The sequence below is a fragment of the Chiloscyllium plagiosum genome, unplaced genomic scaffold (genome assembly GCF_037043375.1).
Source record: "Chiloscyllium plagiosum isolate Xiang-an unplaced genomic scaffold, Cpla_swu_hap1 HiC_scaffold_5, whole genome shotgun sequence".
Classification (NCBI taxonomy): Eukaryota; Metazoa; Chordata; class Chondrichthyes; order Orectolobiformes; family Hemiscylliidae; genus Chiloscyllium; species Chiloscyllium plagiosum.
Genome location: NW_028270143.1, coordinates 136,715,289 through 136,727,817, shown reverse-complemented (window position 1 = coordinate 136,727,817; position 12,529 = coordinate 136,715,289). Strand labels below are relative to the sequence as shown.

Sequence of the window (12,529 nt, the reverse complement as noted above, 5' to 3'; positions counted from 1 at the left end):
ACTCCCTCAGCACTGACCTTCCGACAGTGCGGCACTCCCTCAGCACTGACCCTCCGACAGTGCGGCACTCCCTCAGCACTGACCCTCCGACAGTGCAACACTCCCTCAGCAATGACCCTCCGACAGGGCCCAGTCCTCAGCACTGACCCTCCGACAGAGCCCACTCCTCAGCACTGACCCTCCGACAGTGCGCACTCCCTCAGCACTGACCCTCCGACAGTGCCCACTCCCACAGCACTGACCCTACGACAGGGCCCACTCCCTCAGCACTGACCCTCCGACAGTGCCCTCTCCCTCAGCACTGATCCTCCAACAGTGCGGCACTCCCTCAGCATTGACCCTCCGACAGTGCGGCACTCCCTCAGCACTGACCCTCCGACAGTGCGGCACTCCCTCAGCACTGACCCTCCGACAGTGCGGCACTCCCTCAGCACTGACCCTCCGACAGTGCGGCACTCCCTCAGCACTGACCCTCCGACAGTGCGGCACTCCCTCAGCACTGACCCTCCGACAGTGCGGCACTCCCTCAGCACTGACCCTCCGACAGTGCCCACTACCTCAGCACTTTCCCTCTGACAGTGCGGCACTCCCTCAGCACTGACCCTCCGACAGTGCGCACTCCCTCAGCACTGACCCTCCGACAGTGCCCACTCCTCAGCATCGACCCTCCGACAGTGCCCACTCCCTCAGCACTGACCCTCGGACAGTGCGGCACTCCCTCAGCAGTGACCCTCCGACAGTGTGCACTCCCTCAGCACTGACCCTCCGACAGTGCGCACTCTCTCAGCACTGACCCTCCGACTGTGTGCACTCCCTCAGCACTGACCCTCCGACAGTGCGGCACTCCCTCAGCACTGACCCTCCGACTGTGTGCACTCCCTCAGCACTGACCCTCCGACAGTGCGGCACACCCTCAGCACTGACCCTCCGACAGTGCGGCACTCCCTCAGCACTGACCCTCCGACAGTGCAGCACTCCCTCAGCACTGACCCTCCGACAGTGCGGCACTCCCTCAGCACTGACCCTCTGACAGTGCCCAGTCCCTCAGCACTGACCCTCCGACATTGCCCACTCCCTCAGCACTGACCCTCCGACAGTGTGGCACTCCCTCAGCACTGACCCTCCGACAGTGCTGCACTCCCTCAGCACTGACCCTCCGACAGTGCGGCACTCCCTCAGCACTGACCCTCCGACAGTGCGGCACTCCCTCAGCACTGACCCTCCGACAGTGCCCACTCCCTCAGCACTGACCCTCCCACAGTGCGGCATTCCCTCAGCACTGACCCTCCGACAGTGCGCACTCCCTCAGCACTTTCCCTCTGACAGTGCGGCACTCCCTCAGCACAGACCCTCCGACAGTGCGCACTCCCTCACCACTGACCCTCCGACAGTGCAGCACTCCCTCAGCACTGACCCTCCGACAGTGCGGCACTCCCTCAGCACTGACCCTCCGACAGTGCGCACTCCCTCAGCACTGACTCTCCGACAGTGCGGCACTCCCTCAGCACTGACCCTCCGACAGTGCAGCACTCCCTCAGCACTGACCATCTGACAGTGCAGCATTCCCTCAGCACTGACCCTCCTCAGTGCCCACTCCCTCAGCACTGACCCTCCGACAGTGCGGCACTCCCTCAGCACTGACCGTCCGACAGTGCAGCACTCCCTCAGCACTGACCCTCCGACAGTGCCCACTCCCTCAGCACTGACCTTCCGACAGTGCGGCACTCCCTCAGCACTGACCCTCCGACAGTGCGGCACTCCCTCAGCACTGACCCTCCAACAGTGCGGCACTACCTCAGCACTAACCCTCCGACAGTGCTGCACACCCTCAGCACTGACCCTCCGACAGTGCAGCACTCCCTCAGCACTGACCCTCCGACAGTGCCCACTCCCTCAGCACTGACCCTCCGACAGTGCAGCACTCCCTCAGCACTGACCCTCCGACAGTGCCCACTCCCTCAGCACTGACCCTCCGACAGTGCAGCACTCCCTCAGCACTGACCCTCCGACAGTGCCCACTCCCTCAGCACTGACCATCCGACAGTGCAGCACTCCCTCAGCACTGACCCTCCGACAGTGCCCACTCCCTCAGCACTGACCTTCCGACAGTGCGGCACTCCCTCAGCACTGACCCTCCGACAGTGCGGCACTCCCTCAGCACTGACCCTCCGACAGTGCAACACTCCCTCAGCAATGACCCTCCGACAGGGCCCAGTCCTCAGCACTGACCCTCCGACAGAGCCCACTCCTCAGCACTGACCCTCCGACAGTGCGCACTCCCTCAGCACTGACCCTCCGACAGTGCCCACTCCCACAGCACTGACCCTACGACAGGGCCCACTCCCTCAGCACTGACCCTCCGACAGTGCCCTCTCCCTCAGCACTGATCCTCCAACAGTGCGGCACTCCCTCAGCATTGACCCTCCGACAGTGCGGCACTCCCTCAGCACTGACCCTCCGACAGTGCGGCACTCCCTCAGCACTGACCCTCCGACAGTGCGGCACTCCCTCAGCACTGACCCTCCGACAGTGCGGCACTCCCTCAGCACTGACCCTCCGACAGTGCGGCACTCCCTCAGCACTGACCCTCCGACAGTGCGGCACTCCCTCAGCACTGACCCTCCGACAGTGCCCACTACCTCAGCACTTTCCCTCTGACAGTGCGGCACTCCCTCAGCACTGACCCTCCGACAGTGCGCACTCCCTCAGCACTGACCCTCCGACAGTGCCCACTCCTCAGCATCGACCCTCCGACAGTGCCCACTCCCTCAGCACTGACCCTCGGACAGTGCGGCACTCCCTCAGCAGTGACCCTCCGACAGTGTGCACTCCCTCAGCACTGACCCTCCGACAGTGCGCACTCTCTCAGCACTGACCCTCCGACTGTGTGCACTCCCTCAGCACTGACCCTCCGACAGTGCGGCACTCCCTCAGCACTGACCCTCCGACTGTGTGCACTCCCTCAGCACTGACCCTCCGACAGTGCGGCACACCCTCAGCACTGACCCTCCGACAGTGCGGCACTCCCTCAGCACTGACCCTCCGACAGTGCAGCACTCCCTCAGCACTGACCCTCCGACAGTGCGGCACTCCCTCAGCACTGACCCTCTGACAGTGCCCAGTCCCTCAGCACTGACCCTCCGACATTGCCCACTCCCTCAGCACTGACCCTCCGACAGTGTGGCACTCCCTCAGCACTGACCCTCCGACAGTGCTGCACTCCCTCAGCACTGACCCTCCGACAGTGCGGCACTCCCTCAGCACTGACCCTCCGACAGTGCGGCACTCCCTCAGCACTGACCCTCCGACAGTGCCCACTCCCTCAGCACTGACCCTCCCACAGTGCGGCATTCCCTCAGCACTGACCCTCCGACAGTGCGCACTCCCTCAGCACTTTCCCTCTGACAGTGCGGCACTCCCTCAGCACAGACCCTCCGACAGTGCGCACTCCCTCACCACTGACCCTCCGACAGTGCAGCACTCCCTCAGCACTGACCCTCCGACAGTGCGGCACTCCCTCAGCACTGACCCTCCGACAGTGCGCACTCCCTCAGCACTGACTCTCCGACAGTGCGGCACTCCCTCAGCACTGACCCTCCGACAGTGCAGCACTCCCTCAGCACTGACCATCTGACAGTGCAGCATTCCCTCAGCACTGACCCTCCTCAGTGCCCACTCCCTCAGCACTGACCCTCCGACAGTGCGGCACTCCCTCAGCACTGACCGTCCGACAGTGCGGCACTCCCACAGCACTGACCCTCCGACAGTGCGGCACTCCCTCAGCACTGACCCTCCGACAGTGCGGCACTCCCTCAGCACTGACCATCTGACAGTGCAGCACTCCCTCAGCACTGACCCTCCTCAGTGCCCACCCCCTCAGCACTGACCCTCCGACAGTGCGGCACTCCCTCAGCACTGACCCTCCGACAGTGCGGCACTCCCTCAGCACTGACCCTCCGACAGTGCGGCACTCCCTCAGCACTGACCCTCCGACAGTGCGGCACTCCCTCAGTACTGACCCTCCGATAGTGCCCACTCCATTAGTGCGGCTTTCCCTAAGCACTGACCCACCAACAGTGCGACTCTCCCTCAACACGGACCCTCCGACAGTGCAGCACTCCCTCAGCACTGACCCTCTGACAGTGCGACTCTCCCTCAACACGGACCCTCCGACAGTGCAGCACTCCCTCAGCACTGACCCTCCGACAGTGCAGCACTCCCTCAGCACTGACCCTCTGACAGTGCGGCACTCTCTCAGCACTGACCCTCCGACAGTGCAGCACTCCCTCAACACGGACCCTCCGACAGTGCAGCACTCCCTCAGCATTGACCCTCCAACAGTGCGGCACTACCTCAGCACTAACCCTCCGACAGTGCTGCACACCCTCAGCACTGACCCTCCGACAGTGCGGCACTCCCTCAGCACTGACCCTCCGACAGTGCGGCACTCCCTCAGCACTGACCCTCCGACAGTGCGGCACTCCCTCAGCACTGACCCTCCGACAGTGCCCACTCCCTCAGCACTTTCCCTCTGACAGTGCGGCACTCCCTCAGCACTGACCCTCCGACAGTGCGCACTCCCTCAGCACTGACCCTCCGACAGTGCCCACTCCTCAGCATCGACCCTCCGACAGTGCCCACTCCCTCAGCACTGACCCTCGGACAGTGCGGCACTCCCTCAGCAGTGACCCTCCGACAGTGTGCACTCCCTCAGCACTGACCCTCCGACAGTGCGCACTCTCTCAGCACTGACCGTCCGACTGTGTGCACTCCCTCAGCACTGACCCTCCGACAGTGCGGCACTCCCTCAGCAGTGACCCTCCGACTGTGTGCACTCCCTCAGCACTGACCCTCCGACAGTGCGGCACACCCTCAGCACTGACCCTCCGACAGTGCGGCACTCCCTCAGCACTGACCCTCCGACAGTGCAGCACTCCCTCAGCACTGACCCTCCGACAGTGCGGCACTCCCTCAGCACTGACCCTCTGACAGTGCCCAGTCCCTCAGCACTGACCCTCCGACATTGCCCACTCCCTCAGCACTGACCCTCCGACAGTGTGGCACTCCCTCAGCACTGACCCTCCGACAGTGCTGCACTCCCTCAGCACTGACCCTCCGACAGTGCGGCACTCCCTCAGCACTGACCCTCCGACAGTGCGGCACTCCCTCAGCACTGACCCTCCGACAGTGCCCACTCCCTCAGCACTGACCCTCCGACAGTGCGCACTCCCTCAGCACTTTCCCTCTGACAGTGCGGCACTCCCTCAGCACTGACCCTCCGACAGTGCGCACTCCCTCACCACTGACCCTCCGACAGTGCAGCACTCCCTCAGCACTGACCCTCCGACAGTGCGGCACTCCCTCAGCACTGACCCTCCGACAGTGCGCACTCCCTCAGCACTGACCCTCCGACAGTGCCCACTCCCTCAGCACTGACCCTCCGACAGTGCCCACTCCCTCAGCACTGACCCTCCGACAGTGCCCACTCCCTCAGCACTGAACCTCCGACAGTGCAAGGCAGCAATGTAAACACAGCTCCTAATGAGTTGCCATTGTTTGTTTATAAATGCACAGCCCTCCTCTCAGACTTTGTTTGGGTTTTCTTCAATTGAGCTTCCTATTTGAGCACCTTACTGGGCAGAAAGGTGGCAAATGGAGTTCAATGTGGGTAAGTGTGAGGTGATTCACTTTGGTAAGAGTAACAAAAAGATGGGGTACTGGGCTAATGGTTGGATACTTGGTAGTGTGGATGAGCAGAGGGATCTTGGTGTCCATGTACACAGATCTTTGAAAGTTGCCACCCAGGTAAATAGTGCGGTGAGGAAGGCATATGGCGTACTGGCTTTTATTGGTAGAGGAATTGAGTTCCGGAGCCCTGAGATCATGTTGCAGTTGTATAAGACTCTGGTGCGGCCGCATCTGGAGTATTGTGTGCAGTTTTGGTCGCCATACTATAGGAAGGATGTGGAGGCACTGGAACGGGTGCAGAGGAGGTTTACCAGGATGTTGCCTGGTATGGTAGGAAGATCGTATGAGGAAAGGCTGAGGCACTTTGGGTTGTTTTCATTGGAGAAAAGAAGGTTTAGGGGTGACTTGATAGAGGTGTACAAGATGATTAGGGGTTTAGATAGGGTCGACAGTGAGAATCTTTTTCACGTATGGAGTCAGCTATTACAAGGGGGCATAGCTTTAAATTAAGGGGGGGTAGGTATAGGACAGATGTTAGGGGTAGATTCTTTACTCAGCGAGTCGTGAGTTCATGGAATGCCCTGCCAGTAGCAGTGGTGGACTCTCCCTCTTTATGGGCATTTAAGCGGGCATTGGATAGGCATATGGAGGATAGTGGGCTAGTGTAGGTTAGGTGGGCTTGGATCGGCGCAACATCGAGGGCCGAAGGGCCTGTACTGCGCTGTATTCTTCTATTTTCTATGTTCTATTTAAAATAAGGACAGCTTTTAACCAGAATGCTGTTTGAACCGAGCTGATAAAGCATGCCCTGTGTTACCCCGATAATGGCTTTATTTTCCTGTTTTCCAGGCTGTGGGAGTGACTGGATCCTTCAGCAGATGCTCTCGGGTCCCTGTGGATTCTGGACTCAGCTGTGCTCCCGTTGAAAATGGGAATGGTTGGCAGAGAGCACCCAGTGCCCAGTGGCCAGAGGGTGAGGAGCCGGGTGGCAGTGCCCGGTTCTCTGGACTGAAGAGCAGGGTGACTGTGGAGGGGTTGGTGGGTGCTGCTGACACCTCCCCATGGAGGGCTCTGGGATTGCAGGAGGGGGAGGTGAGCTCTCCCCTCCACAGCTCAGTGCAGGGAAGCAGCTGTGTGGCAGGAGCCTTGCTCCTGGGAGCTGAGCCAAGGAGGTTATCCATTTATGAGTGTGTGCTGGAGGGGAGAGTGTGGTCTGGGACAGGCATGATGCTCCTGGAGGCCCAGGCTGCCACTGGCTGCATTCTCGATGCTGCTGGGGGGCAGAGGCTGACAGTGAGGCAGGCCGTGAGTACAGGCCTGGTAGGCAGGGAGCTCACGGAGAAGTTGCTAGCAGCAGAGAGAGCGGTGACAGGTTACACTGACCCTGACTCTGGGCAGCTCATCACTCTCCTCCAGGCCATGAGAAAGGAGCTGCTTGTTCCCACTCATGCCCTGCGTCTCCTGGAAGCCCAGGTCGTGACAGGGGGCATCATTGAGCCCCATCACAGTCACCGTCTGCCTGTCGATGTCGCGTACCAACATGGTCTATTGGACCAGGAGCTGTTCATCAGCCTCTCTGAGCCCAGCACACACACCAAAGGCTTCTTTCACCCTGACACCCTGCAGAACCTCACCTATCTCCAGATGAGCAGGCTGTGTGTCCAGGACCCCAACACCGGACTGCTGCTCCTACCCATCAGCACCACGCAAACGCAACGCTCTGCACTCAGGGCACAGGCCCAGAGCCTGCGGGAGTGAGAGACACCCTCCATCACACTCCCAGATACTCACACTGACACACACACTCACTCATACTGACAGATAAACACACTCACCAACACACACACACACATACACAGACAGACAGGTATGCACACACTCACTGACAGATACGCACACTGACACAAACACACACTCCCAGATACACACATACTGACAGACACACACACTGGAGTAGAGTGGTGCTGGAAAAGCACAGCAATTGAGGCTAGGATGCTGCCTGAACTGCTGTGCTTTTCCAGCACCACTCTACTCCAAAATCTGGTTTCCAGCATCTGCAGTCATTGTTTTTACCTCGACACACACACTGACAGACACACACTGACAGACACACACACTGACAGACACACAATGACAGATACACTGACAGATATACTCAGACACACACTCACAGACATACACACTGACGGATACACACAAACAGATACACACACTCAGACACACACAGATACACACACTGACAGACACACACTGACAGACACACATAATGACAGACACACACAATGACAGATACACACAATGACAGATACACTGACAGATATACTCAGACACACACTCACAGACACACACACTGACAGACACACACAATGACAGATACACTGACAGATATACTCAGACACACACTCACAGACACACACACTGACAGATACACACACACAGATACACACACTCAGACACACTCACAGATACACACACTGACAGACATGCACACTGACAGACACAGACACACACACTGACAGATACATACATTCACAGACACACACTCACAGGCACACACACTCAGATACTCACACTCACAGACGCACACACTCACAGATGCGAACACTCACAGATACTCTCACACACTCCACTTAATTGGCACTCAGATACTCACACTAATACATTCACTCACAGATACACACACACACACTTTCACATTCTCACACTTGCAGATACACATCCACACACACACACGCACACACTCACATACACGCACTGCCAAATGCACGCACACAAATATATACACATACACACACAGAGTTAAAAATTACAACAGCAATTTTGCACAGCGTTCAATCAGTAATCTTTATTCTGAACCTTAGCTATTATTCAGAGCAAGTGTATTAGATAAAATGAGCAATGATCACTCCTCACTGCAGACCCAGCACAGCGGTTAGATACAGAGTAAAGCTTCCTCTACACTGTCCCCATCAAACACTCCCAGGACAGGGACAGCACGGGGTTAGATACAGAGTAAAGCTCCCTCTACACTGTCCCCTCATCACACAGTCCCAGGACAGGGACAGCACGGGGTTAGATACAGAGTAAAGCTCTCTCTACACTGTCCCCCCAGCAAACACTCCCAGGACAGGGACAGCACGGGGTTAGATACAGAGTAAAGCTTCCTCTACATTGTCCCTTCATCAAACACCCCCAGGACAGGGACAGCACAGGGTTAGATACAGAGTAAAGCTCTCTCTACACTGTCCCCATCAAACTCTCCCAGGGCAGGGGCAGCCACATAAACACAGCAGCTACAAGAGCAGGTCAGAGGCTGGGAATTCTGCAGCAAGTAACTCCCCTTCTGTCTCCCCAAAGCCTGTCCACCATCTACAAGGGACAAGGCAGGAGGGTGATGGAATACTCCCCACTTGCCCTGGATGGGGGCAGCTCCCACAACACTCAAGAAGCTCAACACCATCCAGGACAAAGCAGCCCCCATTTGATTGGCACCACATCCACAAACACCAACTCCCTCCAACCTCGACGCTCAGTAGCAGCAGTGTGTACTATCTACAAGATGCTCTGCAGAGACTCACCAAAGACCCTCAGACATCACCTTCCAAACCCACAGCCACTTCCATCTAGAAGGACAGGGGCAGCAGATACACGGGAACATCACTCCCTGCAGGCTCCCCTCCGAACCAGTCTCCATCCTGACTGGGAAATATATCACCGTTCCTTCACTGTCACCGGGTCAGAATCCTGGAATTCCCTCCCTCAGGGACATTGTGGGTCTACCCACAGCACATGGACTGCAGCGGGTCAACAAGGCAGCTCACCCCCACCTTCTCAAGGGGCAACTAGGGACAGGCAATAAATACTGGGCCCAACTGGAGACATCCCACAATAAAATAAATCCCAAAATCCTAATTGAGTTATGTGCGTATTAACTTACTGATTATTTTAATAATGTGTAAATTTAAAACTGAGTTCATGGTACATTGTGAAGTTGCCACATGTCTCTGAGACAAGTCAGGGAAGTTTCCAGAAGGCACCTGCTAGTCCCAATCTGGGGGTTTTCACTGGGAACCAAGCCAGTTTTTGAGTAAGATGAGGATTGTATTTCTAACAAGAACAAGGTCCTGGACAACACCAGCTGCTGCACTGCCCCTTTAACAACTCCCAGTCAGAATGAAAAGCCACGCTAGTCCAGCTGGCTGACGGTCACAGCCAATTACCTTCACACTGACCGTTTGTGGTGCGTCTGTCTGGAACGGGTTTACAAAGGTGTTTTGGAAAGGAGTCAGCAAAACCCAGGAGGTGAAACCTGACCTTGAGCAAGCCTGTGATTTTCCTCGTATTGACCATATCGAGAGGGACCTTGTCAGTTTGTCCCAGTGATCATACCCAAACCTCACTCAGAAACAGTCACCAGCAGAGACAGGTCGTCAATGCCCAAAGTCTTGTACATTTCATTGTACTTTTCAATTACTTTCTCAGGGAGCTTTCCAGCTGTCTTGCCAGCCTTACTTATTTTAATCCAGCCTTTAATCTCTAGATCAAGATGAAAGGTAAACTTACCTATAACTTTGAAAAAGAGCAACAGTTTCTTGAGTGTGGTGCTGGAAAAGCACAGCAAGTCAGGCAGCAGCCCAGGAGCAGGAGAATCAACATTCCGACTCTCCTGCTCCTCGGATGCTGCCTGACCTGCTGTGCTTTTCCAGCACCACACTCTCGACTCTGATCTCCAGCATCTGCAGTCCTCACTTCTCCCAGGAATTATTTCTCCCTGTCTGCTCTGTCCAGCCCTGCTCCTGGTTATAGAACATAGAACATTACAGCGCAGTACAGGCCCTTCGGCCCTCGATGTTGCGCCGCCCTGTCATACTAATCTGAAGCCCATCCCACCTACACTATTCCATGTACGTCCATTTGCCTGTCCAATGACGACTTAAATGTACTTAAAGTTAGTGAATCTACTACCGTTGCAGGCAAAGCATTCCATACCCTTACTACTCTCTGAGTAAAGAAACTACCTCTGACATCTGTCTTATACCTATCTCCCCTCACTTTAAAGCTATGTCCCCTCATGCTCACTGTCACCATACTTGGAAAAAGGCTCTCCCTGTCCACCCTATCTAACCCTCTGATTATCTTATATGTCTCTATTAAGTCACCTCTCAACCTTCTTCTCTCTTACGCAAACAGCCTCAAGTCCCTCAGCCTTTCCTCGTAAGACCTTCCCTCCATACCAGGCACCATCCTAGTAAATCTCCTCTGCACCCTTTCCAAAGCTTCCACATCCTCCTTATAATGCGGTGACCAGAACTGTACACAATACTCCAAGTACGGCCGCACCAGAGTTTTCTTAACAACCCTGTCAATCTGGGTGGCAACTTTCAAGGATCTGTGTACCTGGACACCGAGATCTCTCTGCTCATCGACACTACCAAGAATCTTACCATTAGCCCAGTACTTTGCATTCCGGTTACTCCGACCAAAGTGAATCACCTCACACTTGTCTGCATTAAACTCCATTTGCCACCTCTCAGCCCAGCTCTGCAGCTTATCTATGTCTCTCTGTAACCTACTACATCCTTCGTCACTATCCACAACTCCACCGACCTTAGTGTCATCTGCAAATTTACTCACCCACCCTTCTACGCCCTCATCCAGGTCGTTTATAAAAATGACGAACAGCAGTGGACCCAACACCGGCCCTTGCGGTACACCACTGGGAACTGGACTCCAGGATGAATATTTCCCATCAACCACCACCCTCTGTCTTCTTTCAGCAAGCCAATTCCTGATCCAAACTGCTATATCTCCCACAATCCCATTCCTCCGCATTTTGTACAACAGCCTACTGTGGGGAACCTTATCGAACGCCTTGCTGAAATCCATATACACCACATCAACCGGTTTACTCTCATCTACCTGTTTGGTCACCTTCTCAAAGAACTCAATAAGGTTTGTGAGGCACGACCTACCCTTCACAAAACCGTGCTGACTATCCCTAATCAAATTATTCTTTTCTAGATGATTATAAATCCTATTTCTTATAACCTTTTCCAACACTTTACCAACAACTGAAGTAAGGCTCACTGGTCTATAATTACCAGGGTTGTCTCTACTCCCCTTCTTGAACAGGGGAACCACATTTGCTATCCTCCAGTCTTCTGGCACTATTCCTGTAGACAGTGACGATTTAAAGATCAAAGCCAAAGGCTCGGCAATCTCCTCCCTGGCTTCCCAGAGGATCCCAGGATAAATCCCATTCGGCCCAGGGGACTTGTCTATTTTCACACTCTGCAGTATTTCTAATACCTCTTCCTTGTGAACCTCAATCCCACCCCCAGTCTAGTAGCCTGTATCTCAGTATTCTCCTCGACAACATTGTCGTTTTCTAGAGTGAATACTGTCGAAAAATATTCATTTAGTGCTTCCCCTATCTCCACTGACTCCACACACAACTTCCCACTACTATCCTTGATTGGCCCTAATCTTACTCTCATCATTGTTTATTCCTTAAATACCTGAAAGCCTCTATCAGACCTTTCTCCCAGCCATCCTGTCTCTGGGGAGAACAGTCCCAACACCTTCAATCGCTCCCCCCCCCCATCCCTGAAGTTTCTCATTCCGGAAACCATTCCTGTAAATCACTTCCTGCACTCTCTCCAATGCATTCCCATCTTTCCTATAATGTGGGGCCCACACCCTGTACACAATACTCCAGCTGAGGACCAACAAGGGTCCTGGACAAGTTCAACATCACCCCCCTGCTATTGTACTCTGTGTCAGGAGTGTGGTGCTGGAAAAGCACAGCAGGTCAGGCAGCATCCGAGCAACAGGAGAGTCA

General features: G+C 55.7%; 1 protein-coding gene across 1 annotated transcript in view; it reads left to right on the top strand.

The window, feature by feature from the left end:
• The window catches only part of LOC122550360 (uncharacterized), a 192,501-nt gene extending 184,899 nt beyond the window's left edge, over positions 1 to 7,602 (top strand). The window contains exon 12 of the mRNA XM_087987777.1: positions 6,538 to 7,602. Within this exon, the coding sequence (XP_087843903.1) occupies positions 6,538 to 7,446 (909 nt within the window). The 3' untranslated portion in view covers positions 7,447 to 7,602. The remainder of the gene's footprint in view (positions 1 to 6,537) is intronic.
• The last annotated feature ends 4,927 nt before the right edge of the window (positions 7,603 to 12,529 follow it).